The sequence below is a fragment of the Haliotis rufescens genome, unplaced genomic scaffold (genome assembly GCF_023055435.1).
Source record: "Haliotis rufescens isolate VD_foot unplaced genomic scaffold, xgHalRufe1.0.p SCAF_22, whole genome shotgun sequence".
In the NCBI taxonomy this organism is placed as follows: domain Eukaryota; kingdom Metazoa; phylum Mollusca; class Gastropoda; order Lepetellida; family Haliotidae; genus Haliotis; species Haliotis rufescens.
This window is the reverse complement of record NW_025963913.1, coordinates 8,204,246-8,226,539: the sequence shown is the minus strand read 5'-3', so window position 1 is coordinate 8,226,539 and position 22,294 is coordinate 8,204,246. Positions and strand designations below refer to the sequence as shown.

Below are 22,294 nucleotides of genomic sequence, written 5' to 3'. Positions count from 1 at the left end.
CAGGATTGTATCATCCTCCTCACTACATAGTCTTGCAACTGTAGAGACATCTATCACATCACAAATGATTTCAAATAGTTCATTTCTGTCATTCATATTCAATGTACAATACAAAAAGACATGCTTAATAATATCATGAGCTACAATTCCACATCGACATTCCCTAGATTCTATATTTATGCATCCCAGCCGTACAAGATGAGACAGGTTTGGGAACTGTTCAGGACATTCAAGTGCAAGTAGCCAGAGTCTGTGTTCTTTATCATTACGTAGCGAAACATATCTATTTAAGTTAAGTCTAGATAGCAGCTTAGAGCATACAGCTTCCTGGTCTGCAGAAATTTTCCTTTCCTTAACAATATCAGACCATGCCTTTTTACTTGGGAAGCTACATTTAATTAGATAATCTTCTATTTCTGCATTAAGATTGTATTTTTTGACAAGTCTGAGCATGTTATATACAGGTGACAAAGCACATCGTTTTTTGAAGTTATCCAACGCTATTTCGTATCTAAACTGCCCAAGGCGAGTAATGAATACCTTTTTAAAGACATAGCTGTAACTGGATCGGCATAGTTTTCCAAGTAGTAACAGTGACTGTTTGTCAATATAGGATTGGAGAGATATCAAGCCCATGTTGTCCACAGCAACAGTACCTGATGTACATTTTGGAAGGCCCTGTATTTTTCTACTGAAATAACGTTGAATAACTTCCAGCATATCGTATTCTTTGAGGTTTAATAGCCCCCAGACATTACATCCATAGAGTCCGCATGGGAGTATCACTCGTTCCCAGAAGCAATGTCTCCTGTGTAGAACTGATTCATATAGCAATGTCTCCTGTGTAGAACTGATTCATATAGCTGTAACCTTAGGTTCCGGGTACTTTACCCTTCTACCTATGGTCACTTCTACTTATCAACTACTCCTTGGTTCTAGGGATGATGTAGCTCTCTCAAAATCACAAGTCAGATGGTTTGCTCCAGTCCTTTTTATTTATGATAGAATTAATCATAAATATGTATACATGGTCCTCAGATTAGTTCTTGTTGTTGCCTGATATAAATACAACACATACCTAGATGATGGTTGAAGAGCCTGATGGTTTTTCTGATGAACGTTAACTCTACTTCTTTTCTGACTCGGGATCCCAAAACCACAGTGAACCTTTCTGTTCAGCTGTATGCTCCCGACTCCCCGCACCACTCTCGGACAACTCACAAAATACTATCGATGATAATTTTAGCTCCTCCCTCCAAAATCACATTTGACATCATGAGAAATGAGTCATAATGGTCATTCCCCAATTTCCATAGTAAATAGTTTTACCATCAAGCTTTTCGAACTAACCAATTTGATTACCTCTTTAAGTCATTGGTCAACTTGGACATACTCATATAATCAGATTCCCTCAGCTACTTCTGCCAGATTGGAAGACACCGAAAAAGATACTTATTCATGTTATTTAGACATTCCAATCAGGCAGTAGTACTCAGAAATGTTTGATCACCACAAGTCTAACCATTTTGTTCCATCTATCTATCTCCCTTCTGACATTCCCATTTCAAGACCAATTCTACTAATTCATTGTACTAATGAAAAGTTTATACTCTATCACTTAAGAGAAGCAAAACCCATAATCACTTGCCCCAGGGATGATGCCTCACACTGCTCAATCACTTCTCTCATATGCGTCTATATGTTACCCAAAAGCTTAGTTTAGTAAACTACATTTTAAGTAAATACCAAAAACCCTTTTTCTAAAATACCCTGGTTATATAGCAATGTCTACTGTGTAGAACAGATTCATACATCTTTGTCTCCTGTGTAGAACCAATTCATATAGCAATGTCTCCTGTGTAGAACTGATTCATATAGCAATGTCTCCTGTGTAGAACTGATTCATATAGCAATGTCTCCTGTGTAGAACTGATTCATACATCTATGTCTCCTGTGTAGAACCAATTCATATAGCAATGTCTCCTGTGTAGAACTGATTCATATAGCAATGTCTCCTGTGTAGAACTGATTCATATAGCAATGTCTCCAGTGTAGAACTGATTCATACATCTATGTCTCCTGTGTAGAACTGATTCATACATATATGTCTCCTGTGTAGAGCCAATTTATACATCTATGTCTACTGTGTAGAACCAATTCATATAGCAATGTCTACTTGTAGAGCTGATTCATATAGCAATGTCTACCGTGTAGAACCAATTCATATAGCAATGTCTACTTGTAGAGCTGATTCATACATCTAGGTCTACTGTGTAGAACCAATTCATACAGCAATTTCTACTTGTAGAGCTGATTCATATAGCAATGTCGACTGTGTAGAACCAATTCATATAGCAATGTCTACTGTGTAGAACTGATTCATACATCTATGTCTCCTTTGTAGAACCAATTCATATAGCAATGTCTCCTGTGTAGAACTGATTCATATAGCAATGTCTCCTGTGTAGAACTGATTCATACATCTTTGTCTCCTGTGTAGAACTGATTCATACATCTATGTCTCCTGTGTAGAACTGATTCATATAGCAATGTCTACTGTGTAGAACCAATTCATATAGCAATGTCTACTCTGTAGAACAAATTCATATAGCAATGTCTACCGTGTAGAACCAATTCATACAGCAATGTCTATTTGTAGAGCTGATTCATACATCTAGGTCTACTGTGTAGAACCAATTCATATAGCAATGTCTACTGTGTAGAACCAATTCATATAGCAATGTCTACTATGTAGAACCAATTCATATAGCAATGTCTACTCTGTAGAACAAATTCATATAGCAATGTCTACTGTGTAGAACTGATTCATATAGCAATGTCTACTGTGTCGAAATGGGTTATGGCTCAAATGTTCCGAAATGAAAATGATCCTATAACTGGCGAAAACAAACCTAATACATTAGCAAATCTCACAACAATATATATTCAAAGGATTTATTTATATGAAAAGTGTGTTTGCATAACAAATAATGTATAATTCTTACGTTTGTGCGACATATGTTAAATATTTATATGAGAATGTGAAATATCTAATTCTGTGATTTTAATCATTTGATTTTCACCACTTCATATGACATGGGCAAGTAGTCCTAGTCCTAATGTCATGGCCCATTTGTCAGTCATCATAGAGCATGCATTAACAGTTATGTATTTTTCTGAAACATCTCAACTGAAAAAGCTGCAACTTGACATGAATGTTCCAAACAGCAAGTTATGATGATGTTCCACACGTTTCCACCAAATGTGCTCAAAGTTTGTCAATAAAGGAAGTTTTGTGAAAGGCATTTCCTGCAACAAAGAATTTTTGACTGATCCAGACTGAAGGTCCCAGCCAGATTGTGGCATCACTCTTTGATTTTCATCTTGTCAATCTGGCTTTTGACTGGCCTTTGACTGTCCTTCTCAGGAATGTTCTCTGAACTGACTGATGGGTGAGAAGAAATCAAATCAGCAAAAGTCTAAATGAATATCTTCTTAGAAACAATAAGGTTTATAAACCTATTGGTATGATGTGGAGCAACTCAGTGGGGCTCAGATTTGTTCATGCCAGAAATCTAAAAAAAATACTGTTTTTTAAAGATATTGGCGGAAATTCGAAATGTGAAAATGTTTAAGATTCTTCCACTCAGAAGCATACTCCTCCAAAACATCTCTGTTGCAGAAAAATGAATGAATGAATGAATGAAAAGACATTGTAGGATGTAAATTGTTTATTGTGTCCCAATAACCTTATTACTTTCTCTCACCCATATAGTTTTGCACGTGAACGTGAACGACAAAAACAACTGGCTAACGATCGACTGAATGCCCTCAGGAAAAGAGAGAAGGGACAAAATCTGGAGCAGGATGTAGAGGGTCTGACAGAAATACTGGAGAATGAGAAGCTAACAAACAGAATTGGTAAGTGTTGATCTGTACATTGGAACTCTGCTATTTGGAAACATAACTTTATGCATGTTCTTTAACATTTTTTAATGTATCTTAATGATTAAACTGATTTTGTATGTGAATGTGTCTTGACATGAGTTGTATAAGGACTGTTCATGACATTGAAATGTAATAATAGAATATGCTAACTCGGCACCATTCCTAAAAGTGATAGGTGCAGGTTCCCAAAGTCTGTGTTGGGTTGATTAACCTTAACAACACTGGGGTGCTTTAGAGACCTGCTCACAATGTCATTCTCATAATTCTTAATATCTCTTCTAAAGATTGTAGTAGGATGGCTGTTGTATGCTACAGACACAGCAGTAAAGCAGCAGTTCCTGGGGGACATGGATGAGCTGTAGTAGGATGACTGTTGACTGTTGTATGCTACAGACACAGCAGTAGAGCAGCGGTTACTGGGGGACACGGATGAGCTGTAGTAGGATGACTGTTGACTGTTGTATGCTACAGACACAGCAGTAGAGCAGCGGTTACTGGGGGACATGGATGAGCGCCACAGGGAGGAGAGGGAGATACTTATACAGCTGCTGCAGGCTGCCTCTGCTGACACACCCGCTCAGAAGACTGCTAAGAATCACAAGGCTGTTCAGGTAACACTCTTCTTTAATGTATCTCCTACAATTATTTTCTAATACCAATTACTAAACAAATAGATGTAATAAAGATTACAATTACAAACTCAGCAATAATTGGATATCCTAAGTGATATGAATATATCACACTGTTTTACTCATAGCACAAGTATAGATGCAGATATATGAGATATCCTTCTCCTTTGTGTCAAATCTGTACTGGATACATGTATTTTTTATTAAATTGTAAAATGACAAAGCTAGACTTTAAGTATGCTTGGTAGAAACAGTAAATGTGTTTTTTCTACACTTTCGACGAAGTTTGATTATTACCTACTTGCATATGCTGTATATCTTGAAATTACTGTGTCTCCAAATTAATGTGACTACTGACCCTGAGACCTAAATGCAACTCACTAATAATGCGACTCCCCTCAACCCATCCCCAGTGGAATGATCCATATTCTTACCTTAATCCAACCTTAAATTAATTCAATAAAACACAAATAGCACCGCTTATTAGCGCTGAGTAGAACGCTTCCGTAAAAAAACAATAAACGGTGTTTTCCCTAAAATGACACACATTTTATATGTTTCTTCTGCTGACTGGCATTAAGGAATTTCAAGGGGAATAAAATAATTGAACCAACAACAGTTCACTGATTGGTATGTGGAGAAGGTGTCAACAAACTTGAAGGCAGATGACAAGACAAAAGCTGTAGATCTGAGGAGTGGGATGAAGCCAATCGGTGCGTGTTGGGTCGTGTCTGTCTTTGACAAAGTGTTATGTGGCTAGCTTCTGTCTGGACTGCTGGAGTGGTCAATGATGCCTAGTTTGACATGAGTGGGTAGAACTCTTGACCAAACAGTGATAACTCACCAGATGCCCATTGTGTAATTCCTATTCTTTGAATGACATTGTTATGTACTTATTACAACTGCTGCTCAATAAACCATGTTTGTGTTTATATTCAAGTTGGTATTTCCCCTATCCAAAGTGTGCAGTGAGGCCCTCTTAATGTTGATAGTCATTTTGGAGAATGCAAAGTTTCAGTAATGGAAACAAAGACCACTCACATTTTTCGCATATATCATGCTCGCATTAATTTCAAGATTTACAGTATGTGTAGCCATTTTCTTTCCAACCAAACATAGGAGCCCTGGCTGCAGGTGCTCTATCCCACTCCACATTCTCTAGCTTGGGCTTCCCAGTTCTGCTAGCAGGAGCAGATGTATTTTCAGTCTAGTTAACTAACTTTCTAAATAATTCCAGGCTATGATACAGGAGTGTCATGTATGGCGTGAAACTTCTGTCCTAAGGATTAAGACTTCCCACTTTCTCATTCTCCTCTTTCTCCACATCCACCTTTTATTTTCATGAACACTACCACAAAGCCAAGCCTTACTGAATGTCCCTGTACTCCCTAACCATGTTGGGTTGTACGGGATTATGTGAAACAATGGTTTATAACTGTGATTATTCCAGGAGCTGAAAAAGCAATTAGCTAGTCTTCAGCAAGAACACAGCAAGTGGCTGAACAAGAGCCGGCAAACAGTACTTGGTGAAGGCCAGTCCATTCCAAGGGACACAGCTGAAAGAAGAGCTGAACAGTTCCACCTCCTGAAGAAGGCCCTGATATACAGACTAGAAGGTCTCTTGTTGCTCCAGAAGAACATCATCATGGACTGTACTTTCACCTCATTCTCACATTAGGGGCAATGCATCATGACAGTTATTAGTATCATCCTACCATGACTTTGGAAAGTCTCAAGAGGTTTTAAGTCGAATTAGCATACCTCTGATTAAGACAGCTAGTTTGGTGGCCGCACTAAGATGGAAGCTACTATAGTGGAAAGTACTTCCTTCTCAACTCTGGTTGGTATCCAGCTTCAAATAATTTTTGTGGTTCATGGAATATTCAAAGTGTGTGTGGCCATTACAGCTGTAAACTTTATAGTGTTTATTTACCTTCAGTAGTTGTGACTCTGTCTTGTTGGCTCATGCACGAGAGTAAAGTGTTTGGTTGAAAAAGAATATTGAGTTACACATGAACATGTTTTGTTTGAAGGTTACTGTCCATGATTCTCTTTACTTTTGACTGTGTGATGATTGTGTATATGACCAAGCCTGGCTTTAGTTAAAGGCAGTAGAGAGCCTGATGACCCTAGATTACATGTTCATGTCAACACATTTAATTTGAATTTTTGCCATTCAGTGGAGAGAAGACTTGGACAGGATAAGTCCCTAGATGACCAAATTGATGTCGAGATTCTCACTGACTTGCAGCAGAAGCAAACTAGGGATGCTCATGTGTTTGCTTCACTGATTACTAATAAGGTAGGAGAGTTGTTACTTTTGTATTGAAATAAGCACATTGTATACAGCATAGTTTAGTTTGTTTTTTGTTGTATTTTGTTTTTGTGTGTTTGTTGTTTTGTTTTGGGGGCTGGCAGGATTTGTTTGGTTGTGTTTTTTGTGTGTAGTTTTTGTGTGTGTGGATGGTGGGGTGGGGGGTGAGATAATGTGATTTGCTAAATGATCTTATTTAATCTCATATTCTTCTCTGAAGGTCAAGAGGATGAGGGGGATGGGTCACTATTTTGAGGATGTGTGGAACTGTATTGAATTTGGACATGTTCGGTGCAAGAAAATGACAAATATATAATTTGTAAAATATATTTTACGAACTTACAGCCTTACATAATGACGAAGGATTTCACTACTTTTAGCTCACTCAGAATTTACCTGGAGAGCAGCAATGCCATGGTTGGCACTATATTTAGCTCACCAGGAATAAAGTGAGCTTTGGCAATACTTGTTGGTCTTCTCAACATCTGTCATCTGTCTGGCTGTAACTTTTAACTTCTTCTCTGAACTGATGGAGGGAGGAGCTTGATACTTTAAGAGGCTGTCTTGCACCAACATATTTGCTCATGGCTTTAAAATCATATTTTGGAGTTTCTTTTTTTGGATTTGAAGAAAAATATCAGCTAAGAAACCACAAAGTCTAGGAATCTGAAATGTTAATATGATGTGTAGAAACACCATGGGATTAAGATTTAGTCATGCGAGTAAAATTTTAAAATGACTTATTTTTATAGTGGTAAACATTTATAGAGACCACAAGGATGAAGAGTGATGACTATGTATTATATATTTCATTTGACTTGCATTGGTTCATGGCATGGAATCGAAATATTTAGATGATTTGTTTTTAAGTTGAACAACGATCGAGTTAAAACGGTATGCATCAGTAATGATGATTTTAAGTTTCTTTCATTATGTTCAGGCACCATCAGTTGCAACTTAAATGTTGCAAAAATTAAAAACAGGCAACTTCTCATAATTATTGCTGTGGTGATACCTTACATGAATGGTGCCATAACATTGTTGTTCAAAGTTTGGAATTGATTACATCTGGACATGAAACATACCCTGTTTTATACACAGCCAACAAAGTCCAACTTCCCCTACTTGAGTTCACTACACATAACATTCACCTCCCCTTGAATGTGTCTGGTGAGCAACAGTTCCTTGGCACAGTTTCCTTTTTTCATATTTTATTAGCTCTGCATGCATACAGAATCCCTGTACATAGACGCTAGTCGCAGTATTTGAATTGCACCCAAATGCCATGTTGTGTATGTTGGTTTGTGGCAGGAGGAGGCTGTGCTGGAGAAGCTGGTGAAAATGCAAGGGCTGGCAAGGAGGGAGGGATGGTATGACAATCTCACTGCAGTCTTGTTTACGGTCAGTGACGACCAGCCAGTGGTCATCACAGAGGACTCTGCTAAAGTCCAAGACATTACCCAGATAGAACAACAAATAGAGGAGGAGTTTGACAGAGAGAAGGAAGAAGCCCTTAAAGCTGGTATGTTGGACTATGTGGTAACTCTGAAAGACAAAGTGTCATACATGCAAAGTAGAAGGTAGCTTTTAGGCCACTTATTTATTGTATAATGTCATCTATAACACAAGTTTTTTAGATTTAGAATCCAAGGTTGGAAGGAGTCAATACTGATGATGCTAGCTAGCCACAACCATCTGAACGTTTAACAGCCACGCATAGCATCCCATCTACTATTGCTATCACTATCTATAAAATAAGAATCAGATAGAAATTGATATTTTGTTATTTCATTCATTAATCATCCATTTGTCAAAATAGATCTGTATGGTTCAAATATACATTTGCCACAATTTGATTTATGAGTGCAAAATCTTGTCTAGCATGAGAACTACCAGGGATTGTCTAGCATGAGAACTACCAGGGATTGTCTAGCATGAGAACTACCAGGGATTGTCTAGCATGAGAACTACCAGGGATTGTCTAGCATGAGAACTACCAGGGATTGTCTAGCATGAGAACTACCAGGGATTGTCTAGCATGAGAACTACCAGGGATTGTCTAGCATGAGAACTACCAGGGATTGTCTAGCATGAGAACTACCAGGGACTGTATTGGATTTATATAGATCTCTCAAGTAATAAGTGCCATAACTGACCATTTATCTTCATGTATCGATATAAAATCAAGTGTGCATTGTAAAATATCATTCCTTTGGCTTAATATAATACAATGTAGTTTCATTAAAAAGATTGCTATAAACTGAATGAAAAGCTAGCATTGAAATGAGATGCAGACCCTGGAAAAGCAAGACCTGTCATGTCACAGACAACAGGAATGTCTTACATTATTGGGTTATTCACAGTTTTGTAACATGAAATGTGATGTTACTATGAGATGTGACCTCTGTGCTGACCAAGTCGGTTGTCTTTGTTTTACAGCTATAAACTGCAGTTGTCATGTAGTGGAAATTGTTCAATAGGTGTGTTCACACTGAAGCAAGTTGGATCAGTAAATGCAATTGATAATGTAATTGAGGGAATGTCTCTATTGTCTCTTAATGTTACTTCCTGGACACTTTCAGTGTCTCAAGATTGTTGAAAGGCTACGGATATCTGGTAGATGATTTTAATGTAACTTTTGAGACATTGTAGATTAAAATAGCAAATGAAAATAGCACCGTGGCATCACTGTATTATATCTGCCGCTGGGATCAGGACTGTTGTATAAATGGGGTATATTGTTTAGCACTGACAGGCTTCTACAGGAGGGTGCTTTAAACACTGGATTGCACCAGGATATACCAATAGAATTTGTTTTTTTGTTTGTTTGTTTTTTAACACTGCACTCAGAAATATTCCAGCTATATGACAGAGGTCTGTAAATAAATGAGTCTGGACCAGACAGTCCAGTGGTTGATGTGATGAGCATCGATCCACACATTTGGGATACGTTGACACGCAAAAACCAAGTCAGCGTGTCTGACCACCCGATCCTGTTGTTTGCCTCTTACGACAAGCATAGTTGCCTCTTACAGCATGGGTTGCTAAAGACCTATTCCAACCCGATCTGAACGGGTCTGCCTATAGACAGAAGTGTTGCGTCTTAAATGCATTGATCTATTTCAACTTAATTGACTCACTCTTTACATTTGACAGATGCAAATCCAGGTTGTAAGAGTAAAACTGAATGTTTTACAGTTCACAATTAGTAGTGAAACACTCTGTTTAAAAAAGCATGTTGTACAATTTCTAATCATGTGTTTGTTTCACAGGTTTCGTAAAGCGAAAGCTTTCATTGTCAGGTGAATCCTATTACTGTATAATCTCCCATGAAGCATGGAGTTATAACTGTGTTAACATTTTATTGATGTGTTTATGTCTGTATTGTTTTTCCCCCGTGAAAAATTAACATTGTGAAAACTGAGCACATTTCCCCATGCATGTAATAGTGGCCAGTGGCTGGTGATGTTGCTGTGCACCTGTGTGGGTATGTCAGGCCTTTCATATTTTATTAGTTGGTTATCGAGAAATAAATAACATTTTACAGACATATTTTTGTTTCACAATAAAAAAGAACTTGCCCAAGAATTATGAGGAAGTGATATTATGTGTTGCTGGTTGATGACAGAAACCGCTTGACTTAGCAGCTGATGACCCTTGAAACAACCTTGGAGCCAGCTCAACTTTCACTGCAAATATTTGTGGGTGTTTATGGTGACAGAATCTGGCGGAACTTTGTGTGAAATCATTGACTACTGACACTATCAACACTGAACTCAATATCCTGCCAAACTTCTACAGGGAACTTCTTAAAACTTGTTTGTTTCATTTAATAGTAATTTAATAAAGAAGTTGAAATCATTTGTATTTTTTTTTCTGGCACTGAATTTTTTTTTATATATTTAAACTATACTAATAAAAAATAAAAGGCCCTCCTGTGGATACACATACTTTGTCAAAGTATTACCATATTGAATCTAAAAGAGTTAAGAGTTGAGGGCGGTCGGGTAGCCTAGTGGTTAAAGCGTTCGCTCGTCACGCCGAAGACCCGGGTTCTAATCCCGACATGGGTACAATGTGTGAAGCCCATTTCTGGTGTCCCCCGCCGTGATATTGCTGGAATATTGCTAAAAGCGGCGTAAAACCATACTCACCCACTCACTCACTGTATCTTGAAATCCAATGTATTATGAATAGCTAACTTCTTGTGTATGGGCCTGTGTGTCCTTAAGTTCAGTATATATACCTGACTATATATCAATATGTCTGACCAATCAATGAGTTGGATATGGTAAAATTTTAAAATTTGCTTTTTCTTCTGGCAAACCTATGTGAGCCTATGGCATATGTCTCTCTGTCCAATCAAACAAACCATCTTCTCTTCTAAACCTGTGTGTTTGATGAAGCTGTAATTTGATCACACCATATACTTTCTTCCAATCTTAGGGATTTCAATGTTTGGTGTGAATATATTTAAACAAATCATAAAAATAGTTATAAATAGATTCAAGTTTGTACAAGGCCATCATGATGATGATGTTGCCAAAATAAGATTTCTAATAATCTCAGCATTGAGTACAACAGTTAATAGTTCAAGTCTGTTTGAGGCATCATGAAAAGTTGTAATTTTGTTGTTGTCATACAGGGGGCACAGGTGGCCCAATCGTCTAAGGCGCCGCGATTCGCTGTGCAGAGTTGCGTCCCTTGGGCACGCCAGAAACCTATGATTGTGGGTTCGAATCCCGGTTCGCCCTGATTATGTTTCTAGGTTTGTCAGCACCATACCCGTGCTCGTGGCTTTCCCCGAAGTGGTAAACGTCTGAGACCTGCATTACTTCGGGCTTTCCTCCCACATTAAGCTGACACGCCGTGATATAACTGGAATACTGTTAAAAGTGGCATTAAACCCAACTCACTCACACTGTTGTCATACAATGATGTTCCAAAAGGTAATTCAGCAAGCACTTCAGTGGTGGTGATTTGCTCGAGGGCATCACAAAGAATAACAACTTCAGAGGATTTCCTATCATCAGTCTTCCAGTCAGTCAGCCGTAGGGAATTCAGGAGAAGGTTAAAGGCCACAGTAGGCATGTAATCACATCATTTTTGTACACCAGCAAGTTGTCTCAACTCACAATAGCCAATGTTTGACCACACATTCCCAGCAATATTTCATTGATCCGATCCTTTCCCCCACACCAAGACCACAACACAGGTTAATCAATACAATCAATATTTAAACAATTTAATATTTGAAAACACTTTCCCTGGCTGTAAATACCACTGGTTGTAAGTTTCCACTTCCTACTAGTATGTGAACTGCCCCTGATGAACACCCTGCACCATTGATTCCCTGCATCATGTATACCCAGTGCTGATCAATTCAGATAATAAAAGAGAAATTCAGGTGATTTTATTATGCTTTAAGATAGATTACCGTGTAAAGCCTATCATATACAACATAATATTGATCTGATCAGCAGAAACATAGCAGTAATATAAAAATGCTACTTTTTAACACTCACCTTGCTTTGTGTATATTATGATGGACCAAACCATTTCTTCATTTCTTTCAACAACAATTTTGGATATTTTCCATCAGGAATGGTCCAGCATACTTTCATCATTTTCATCCAATTCTCACTATGATACTTCTATCCAGTTAAAGTTTAAAGTAACTATAGAGACAGAACAATATCTTGACTGACTCATCTTCCAAATCTTTTGCTTAGTTGGGCACAGTGACATTGGGTGACAAGAGAACATTCCTTAATCACATCTGTGCTTTTACTATAGCTTTACCTGATTCACAACTGGTATCGTTTAATTTTCATTTGTCCTCAAAAGCAAACATCAGAAGGGCACAAAGATATAATAAATTAACCATGGCATCTTGTGACATTCTTCAATGTAGCTCTGAAAACAAGAAACTTACTCTCTATGCACGAAACATGATTAAGACTATTTTGTTTCTTGTCAGAGGAGAATACAAATCTGTTTCATCAATAATAAGTTTGTGCCTTTCTTTGCTTGACAGCACTGGTAGAGGGTCAGAATGTTGATACAGCAGCCATCCTTCAACAACTGGAGGCTGACCAGACCATGAGGAGGCAGGTGGGTAATTCTTGTGAACACTCTACCTCCATTACATCAGTGCCTAATTGGTGTTATTTGGCTTGTAACCACACTGAAAACAATCTTCAGATTTTAAACAGTCCACCATTAACAATCCATACAAATTTTAGTTTTGCAAGTAATACTATTTTGCCTTTCTTACCTTCTGCTCATGGCCAAGGTGAGATAACCTCCCTTCTTTCCTCTGTGTGCCAATGACAAAACATCTAAAGTTCAAAGAACATTAGATGGTAGATGTCAAGACTAAAATATTAGATTAGGATTTTTATTATCCTGTAATCCAGCGAAATATTTATATAATGTTTTAACTTATCCTGCATTACTCTTTAATGCATTTACTGCTTACGTTTGACAGAAACGAAGCTGAATGGGTTCCAACTAGCCTGATGCAGGACCCAAGCACAGTACCGACGTGACCCCGGAAGCGGTGACGTCACGCAAATTCACATTACTGCTTGTCACCCAACAGATATGTTGCTTCAATAAATTGTCCAGGTTTGGGTCTAACCTGTGGTCTTGTTTATTGCCTTGCTACGTAAATTTTGCCACCTCCTGTGATGGTTGGAGTCCTCAGTACGTGTGGCAGTGTTTTAGATACCTGGTTTGGACATAAAATGTGACCTTTTTCATTCACATTTTTGTTGTTCCAATTCGCAGGTCCCATGTAAAACACCCTGCTCAGCAGTCCCTGCTGGCCTGGCCTTGCTGAAATCACTGCCACCCACTGTCTGGGTTACTTGGCCACCTCCAACTGGGATATCAGTCAAAGTATCAGCTACTTTGTCAGCTGCAGTCGGCATCCTCAGTGTTCAATGAGTGTTACCTGGAGCGTCCGCAATACTTCCACCTAACTACCTTGAGACTCCTTAGGACCAGAATCAATGCTTACAATTCCTTGATCAGCCTTGACCTACAGGATGCTTACCTGCTTGTCCCTATCCATCCAAGTTCAATGGTGTCCACTACCAATAGGCAGTAGTTATTTACCAGTAGCTGCCTATCTGCACCTGAGGGACATCCCAGTTTGAGTCATACATTGACGACTGTCTGCTGAACAATCCGGACTCGGCGACTGTAATAGAACACAGGGATTTCAGGCTCCTGCTACACCTGGGATGGATGGTGAACGAGACGAAGTTGGAACATATTCCTTCTTACCATCTCTAGTTCATAGGAGGCCTATTCCAGATGAGTACCTCATGACAGATGGCGCAGTATCTTGAACCATCTGTCACCTGCCCTTCAGCAACTGCTCACACTTCATCAGTGGCAGGTGCTTCTGGGATTTAACGAGCAGATGTCGCCTACACCTGTGTCCGATCCAACAGTTCCTGGTGCCTTAAATCAGATGCCAAGACCTTTGCGTATCAGTCGTTCTGCCGCCTTGCCTCAGGAGTCATCTCAGTTGGTGGACAGTAGAGTCAAACGTCTTAGGAGGTGTCTCCTTAACAGAGTTATCCCCAGCGTCACACCTGTTCATAGATGCCTCTCAACAGGGTTGGGGTGCACATCTAGAGGACCAGACAACCGCCTGTGGTCCAGTGCACAGTGCACATGGCACATCAACAACCTTGAGTTGGAGGCGCTCATCTTGGCAATATCACACTAGCAGGAGCGCCTCTGGTACACTCAACTCCATCAACACTTCATCTCCACCGACAACATCACAGTGGTCTGGTGTCTGCGCCATCAGGGGACGACACGCTCTAACTCACACCTCCAACAATTGTTCTGGTTCTTTCATTTAGTGGATTAGCTGGGCCTATGTTTTCAGGGTTAAGCACATTCCAGGAAGTCTGAACATTCTGCCAGACACGGTAGCTCCGATGGAATGAAAGTTCCATCCTGAGGTGTTTCATCTCGTGTGTCGGCACCTCGGTCATCCCAACATCGACATCTTTGTGACTTGCCAGAACGACCAGATCAAGACTTATGTCTCCCCAATTCAAGACACTCAGGCTTGGGCAGTCGATGCATTCAGCATCCCTTGAGAAGGGCTAAGAGTGTATGCTTTTCCACGTCCTGTACTTCTTCCCAGGATGATGCATAAGATCAAGGCAACCAAGAGCCTCATTAGATTTTGATTGCGCTTTGGCCCAGCAAGAGGTTGGTTTCTAGACCCCAGAAGTCTTGCAGGAAGCTATCCACCAGCTCTACCAGGGTGGCCCGACCTACTCATCCATCCACACAACAAGTTACAACAACCAACACCAAGCAGGTTTCATCTGCATGCCTGGCTCATCTTAAGAGAGCAGATGGTGCTAATTGTTTTGGCGCGGGAAGTTAAAAGCATTGCTATGGCGTACTGACCTTCAAACCGAGCCCTTTCGATGATAAGTGGCAATTCTACAAAACTTTTTGTAAAGGAAAGGGTCAGGACTCCTCAATCCTTGGCTTAATACCTCCTTCATCTGCATACAAGCGACACCTTAACGGCAGCACCATTACTACTTATTTCATGGATCTCCATTTGGTGTTGGCAGTATATTGGAATCTAAATGTTTACTTCGTTGTTTGTGTGCTCCCCCAGGCCTCTCCAAGCTACATTGTTTTACAACCTCTCCAAGAAGACGATCTTTTTGGAGGTGGCCACAGCCGAAAGGGTTAGTGAGCTTCACGTTCTTGACATTACCCGTGTACGGTTTACAAGAGTGGTACACTCAGAGCTGTTAACCTCGGGCTGTGCTGGGATTTCATTGCCAAAAATCAACTACCAGGACAACCCGACCAGTGTGTGCCCTGTGTGTGCACTGCGAGTTTACATCCGTCGTTCCAAGAGTCTGTGTGGTGGTCAGAAATGCTTGTTTATTCCCGTCTTCCAGACCCCCACAACTGAAGTCAGCCGCAACACCATATCTTTATGTTCCTTCAGGCTTATGAGCTCACCAACCTTGATCAACCAAGAGCGAACAGTCCTCATGAGATCCGGGTGATTGCCCTAAAGATGGCTCTAAACTGTAATTGCTCTATGGTAGCTATCATGGAAGAATGTTTTGGAGGTCCAACATTCTCTTCGCAAGTCACTGCATGATGAACATGTCCTTGGAAGATGTCAAAGGCATTCATAGTTTTGGCCCTCTGGTTACAGCCCAACAGGTCACCAATCCTCGTCGCCATTAAAAGCTCCTCCTGTCCAGCGCAAACCTTACCCAACTCGTGCAGTGTTCGCAAACAACAGGGGGTTATTCTGCTGCCCAGCAGTTTGGCTTGGTAAATCAGTGTTTAGGCTTTAGCACATGCTAATTTCTCTTGCTGCATTTTACCGGGACATCCTCATGCTCTCGTACTGTCCAGACAGGATTGGTTGAAGTAGTTGCAGATCTGCGCAAGTGATGCACTCAACTACTGCCATGAACTACTGCAAAGTTTATAGTACTGAAGACCACATCTAAAGGTTTGCTCTCTGCTGTACCATCCGATTCAGTTGCATTAAGGAGTAATGCAGGATAAGTTCAATTCTTTCAGTTAAGTCTTAATATTTTTTACATTTGTATCCATATCCTGCATTACTATGTCTAAAGACCCGCCTGTCACAGACCTTCTTCCCCACGATCTCTTCAGATGTTCATGACAAGCAGTAATGTGAAGAATTCTTCCTGCTTATCTGGAGTAACTGCAAAGGACATGAGATCCACAGTCCACACCAGAATATCTGGAGGTGATCTACGATTCCATGGAAATGACAATAGCATAAGAAGTCATCAGCACCTGATGTGACATGTGATATTAGCCAAATATATTGGCTATGATCAAATAGAGGTAGTATTCTCAGAATTAGACACAATGACTTTTGTTTGATTTACCATTCAGGACTATAATTGAGTAAGTGTTATGCTGGTTGTTGCCAGGCCATTCTAGAGCAACATACACGGCAGAGGCAAGAGATGGAACAGAAGCTTGCAGCTCGTAGAGAAGCCAGCACAAACAGGGAGTTTGAAGCAGCCACTGCGATGCAACTCCTCAAGATGGCTGAAAATCAGTCCCAGGCAGTCAGTGATAAAGTGCACTCAGAGAAGGGCAGACAAGGCACTTTGGTGAGTTATCTATGCTAAGGTGCACTCAGAGAAGGGCAGACAAGGTAGTCTAGTGAGTTATCTATGCTGAGGTGCATGCAGAGAAGGGCAGACAAGGCACTTTGGTGAGTTATCTATGCTGAGGTGCATGCAGAGAAGGGCAGACAAGGCACTTTGGTGAGTTATCTATGCTGAGGTGCACTCAGAGAAGGGCAGACAAGGCACTTTGGTGAGTTATCTATGCTAAGGTGCATGCAGAGAAGGGCAGACAAGGCACTTTGGTGAGTTATCTATGCTAAGGTGCATGCAGAGAAGGGCAGACAAGGCACTTTGGTGAGTTATCTATGCTAAGGTGCACTCAGAGAAGGGCAGACAAGGCACTTTAGTGAGTTATCTATGCTAAAGTGCATGCAGAGAAGGGCAGACAAGGCACTTTGGTGAGTTATCTATGCTAAGGTGCACTCAGAGAAGGGCAGACAAGGCACTTTGGTGAGTTATCTATGCTAAGGTGCACTCAGAGAAGGGCAGACAAGGCACTTTGGTGAGTTATCTATGCTGAGGTGCACTCAGAGAAGGGCAGACAAGGTAGTCTAGTGAGTTATCTATGCTGAGGTGCATGCAGAGAAGGGCAGACAAGGCACTTTGGTGAGTTATCTATGCTGAGGTGCATGCAGAGAAGGGCAGACAAGGCACTTTGGTGAGTTATCTATGCTGAGGTGCACTCAGAGAAGGGCAGACAAGGCACTTTGGTGAGTTATCTATGCTAAGGTGCATGCAGAGAAGGGCAGACAAGGCACTTTGGTGAGTTATCTATGCTAAGGTGCATGCAGAGAAGGGCAGACAAGGCACTTTGGTGAGTTATCTATGCTAAGGTGCACTCAGAGAAGGGCAGACAAGGCACTTTAGTGAGTTATCTATGCTAAAGTGCATGCAGAGAAGGGCAGACAAGGCACTTTGGTGAGTTATCTATGCTAAGGTGCACTCAGAGAAGGGCAGACAAGGCACTTTGTGAGTTATCTATGCTGAGGTGCACTCAGAGAAGGGCAGACAAGGCACTTTGGTAAGTTATCTATGCTGAGGTGCATGCAGAGAAGGGCAGACAAGGCACTGTGGTGAGTTATCTATGCTGAGGTGCATGCAGAGAAGGGCAGACAAGGCACTTTGGTGAGTTATCTATGCTGAGGTGCACTCAGAGAAGGGCAGACAAGGCACTTTGGTGAGTTATCTATGCTGAGGTGCATGCAGAGAAGGGCAGACAAGGCCCTTTGGTGAGTTATCTATGCTAAGGTTCACTCAGAGAAGGGCAGACAAGGCATTTTTGTGAGTTATCTATGCTAAGGTGCACTCAGAGAAGGGCAGACAAGGCACTTTGGTGAGTTATCTATGCTGAGGTGCATGCAGAGGAGGGCAGACAAGGCACTTTGGTGAGTTATCTATGCTGAGGTGCATGCAGAGAAGAGCAGACAAGGCACTTTGGTGAGTTATCTATGCTGAGGTGCATGCAGAGAAGGGCAGACAAGGCACTTTGGTGAGTTATCTATGCTGAGGTGCACTCAGAGAAGGGCAGACAAGGCACTTTAGTGAGTTATCTATGCTAAGGTGCACTCAGAGAAGGGCAGACAAGGATTTTGGTGAGTTATCTATGCTGAGGTGCACTCAGAGAAGGGCAGACAAGGCACTTTGGTGAGTTATCTATGCTAAGGTGCACTCAGAGAAGGGCAGACAAGGCACTTTGGTGAGTTATCTATGCTGAGGTGCATGCAGAGAAGGGCAGACAAGGCACTTTGGTGAGTTATCTATGCTGAGGTGCATGCAGAGAAGGGCAGACAAGGCACTTTGGTGAGTTATCTATGCTGAGGTGCATGCAGAGAAGGGCAGACAAGGCACTTTGGTGAGTTATCTATGCTGAGGTGCATGCAGAGAAGAGCAGACAAGGCACTTTGGTGAGTTATCTATGCTAAGGTGCACTCAGAGAAGGGCAGACAAGGCACTTTGGTGAGTTATCTATGCTAAGGTGCACTCAGAGAAGGGCAGACAAGGCACTTTGGTGAGTTATCTATGCTGAGGTGCACTCAGAGAAGGGCAGACAAGGCACTTTAGTGAGTTATCTATGCTAAGGTGCATGCAGAGAAGGGCAGACAAGGCACTTTGGTGAGTTATCTATGCTGAGGTGCACTCAGAGAAGGGCAGACAAGGCACTTTGGTGAGTTATCTATGCTAAGGTGCACTCAGAGAAGGGCAGACAAGGCACTTTGGTGAGTTATCTATGCTGAGGTGCATGCAGAGAAGGGCAGACAAGGCACTTTGGTGAGTTATCTATGCTGAGGTGCATGCAGAGAAGGGCAGACAAGGCACTTTGGTGAGTTATCTATTCTGAGGTGCACTCAGAGAAGGGCAGACAAGGCACTTTGGTGAGTTATCTATGCTGAGGTGCATGCAGAGAAGGGCAGACAAGGCACTTTGGTGAGTTATCTATGCTAAGGTGCATGCAGAGAAGGGCAGACAAGGCACTTTGGTGAGTTATCTATGCTGAGGTGCATGCAGAGAAGGGCAGACAAGGCACTTTGGTGAGTTATCTATGCTGAGGTGCACTCAGAGAAGGGCAGACAAGGCACTTTGGTGAGTTATCTATGCTGAGGTGCACGCAGAGAAGGGCAGACAAGGCACTTTGGTGAGTTATCTATGCTGAGGTGCATGCAGAGAAGGGCAGACAAGGCACTTTGGTGAGTTATCTATGCTGAGGTGCACTCAGAGAAGGGCAGACAAGGCACTTTGGTGAGTTATCTATGCTAAGGTGCACTCAGAGAAGGGCAGACAAGGCACTTTGGTGAGTTATCTATGCTGAGGTGCACTCAGAGAAGGGCAGACAAGGCACTTTGGTGAGTTATCTATGCTGAGGTGCATGCAGAGAAGGGCAGACAAGGCACTTTGGTAAGTTATCTATGCTGAGGTGCATGCAGAGAAGGGCAGACAAGGCACTTTGGTGAGTTATCTATGCTGAGGTGCATGCAGAGAAGAGCAGACAAGGCACTTTGGTGAGTTATCTATGCTAAGGTGCACTCAGAGAAGGGCAGACAAGGCACTTTGGTGAGTTATCTATGCTAAGGTGCACTCAGAGAAGGGCAGACAAGGCACTTTGGTGAGTTATCTATGCTGAGGTGCACTCAGAGAAGGGCAGACAAGGCACTTTAGTGAGTTATCTATGCTAAGGTGCATGCAGAGAAGGGCAGACAAGGCACTTTGGTGAGTTATCTATGCTGAGGTTTACTCAGAGAAGGGCAGACAAGGCACTTTGGTGAGTTATCTATGCTAAGGTGCACTCAGAGAAGGGCAGACAAGGCACTTTGGTGAGTTATCTATGCTGAGGTGCACTCAGAGAAGGGCAGACAAGGCACTTTGGTGAGTTATCTATGCTGAGGTGCATGCAGAGAAGGGCAGACAAGGCACTTTGGTGAGTTATCTATGCTAAGGTGCATGCAGAGAAGGGCAGACAAGGCACTTTGGTGAGTTATCTATGCTGAGGTGCATGCAGAGAAGGGCAGACAAGGCACTTTGGTGAGTTATCTATGCTAAGGTGCACTCAGAGAAGGGCAGACAAGGCACTTTGGTGAGTTATCTATGCTAAGGTGCACTCAGAGAAGGGCAGACAAGGCACTTTGGTGAGTTATCTATGCTGAGGTGCATGCAGAGAAGGGCAGACAAGGCACTGTGGTGAGTTATCTATGCTGAGGTGCACTCAGAGAAGGGCAGACAAGGCACTTTGGTGAGTTATCTATGCTGAGGTGCACTCAGAGAAGGGCAGACAAGGCACTTTGGTGAGTTATCTATGCTGAGGTGCACTCAGAGAAGGGCAGACAAGGCAGTTTGGTATCTGGCTGGTTTCATGATCTCTGATGTGAACACAATGGCTGTGCCAGTACCAGTTGGTTTCACGATCTCTGATGTGAACACAATGGCTGTGCCAGTACCAGTTGGTTTCATAATCACTGATGTCTTCAGAAAAGTCCTCAGGTGCCCAACCTGAAAGAAGTGTATAGTGGATCCTGTCTTGAGTTCAAGTGCATCAGATTCTCCCTTTCAGTGAGTGAGTTGGATTTAATGGCAATTTAAACAGTATACCAGTTATATAACAGCATGTGACATTAATATGGGAGGAAAGCCAGAACTAATGCAGGTCTAGGACATTTACCACTTTGGTGAAACCCTAGAGCATGGGTATGGTGCTGACAAACCTAGGAACATAATTTGGGTGAACCACCCATGTCCCCTCTCCTATTCATCCTTGTGGCAGGTTCATTGCCTTCAGGGCGGCGATGAGGTCAGTGGTGAAGTCTTTCCTTCAGAGGTAGAGACAAATATTGGACAAATATTAAAGCTCTGACTAGTCATTTTGAAAGACTTAACATAAGATTTTGCCAGGAGTTGATTATGTACTTTGCTGTGTATCTGAGTAACAGATCAAATATATAAATGTTCAATGTTTTAGCTGCAGGAAAAGTTGGCTGCCAGACGACAAAGTCGCCAACGGCTGACTGCAGTGGATGAAGAGGTCAAACAAGACCCAGCTATTATGCCATCTCTTGTAAGTCCAGCATACAAAAGCCACACTTTTGATTCTGGTAGCCCAAAGTGGTCTTTCTGACTCATTTTCAGGAGATTTTAGTTTAAATATATCTGTTATTAGTTGAGATTGGTACTCTGATATTCTTCTTGACTATATGACTATAATAATGCTGATGTGACGTTAAATTTTAATTCACAAGCCAGTACATTTACAAATTAAATTGATGCTAAATCTTTTGAAAAATTGAGTGAATAATGCCTTTATTGTATTTATGTCCATACTTTGATCAAATTCCCAAGGTGGATGACAAATCATTTTAGGTAAAATTTAGAACACGATACAGTATTGATACATCTTTAGCCCACTGTTTAATTACATGTGAAGAGCTAGCATCAAGATCCTGCAACTGATCAATCTTGTATCTTGCTACTGTAGCAATAAACAAAACAGGAATTTTGCTGTAAAAAATTATGTTGACATTTGACAAATTTAACCAATTTGTGTATCAAAAAATTTGTGATATTATAAATGTGATGGCTAAGGTTTTAAAATTGACAATAACATTTGGCACATGTCACCCTTAGAGCTGCATACATATTAGCTTTTGAGGGAGCTCAAAATAGGCCACATATAGATAGACATTTCATTGATAATCACTTCTTTATTGTTTGTAACAGGTGAATTCTGAGTA

The 22,294-nt window shown here is 41.2% G+C and overlaps 1 protein-coding gene across 2 annotated transcripts in view; it reads left to right on the top strand.

The window, feature by feature from the left end:
- Positions 1–22,294, top strand: part of LOC124116969 — a 223,396-nt gene that overhangs the window by 176,018 nt on the left and 25,084 nt on the right. Inside the window, exons 37-45 of one of the 2 annotated variants that reach the window (XM_046478630.2) lie at positions 3,776–3,921; positions 4,420–4,559; positions 6,028–6,193; positions 6,758–6,879; positions 8,203–8,413; positions 10,164–10,193; positions 12,929–13,005; positions 16,875–17,060; positions 21,526–21,621. In XM_046478630.2, the coding sequence (XP_046334586.1) occupies positions 3,776–3,921; positions 4,420–4,559; positions 6,028–6,193; positions 6,758–6,879; positions 8,203–8,413; positions 10,164–10,193; positions 12,929–13,005; positions 16,875–17,060; positions 21,526–21,621 (1,174 nt within the window). The remainder of the gene's footprint in view (positions 1–3,775; positions 3,922–4,419; positions 4,560–6,027; positions 6,194–6,757; positions 6,880–8,202; positions 8,414–10,163; positions 10,194–12,928; positions 13,006–16,874; positions 17,061–21,525; positions 21,622–22,294) is intronic. The other variant, XM_048401480.1, reaches the window with a different exon arrangement.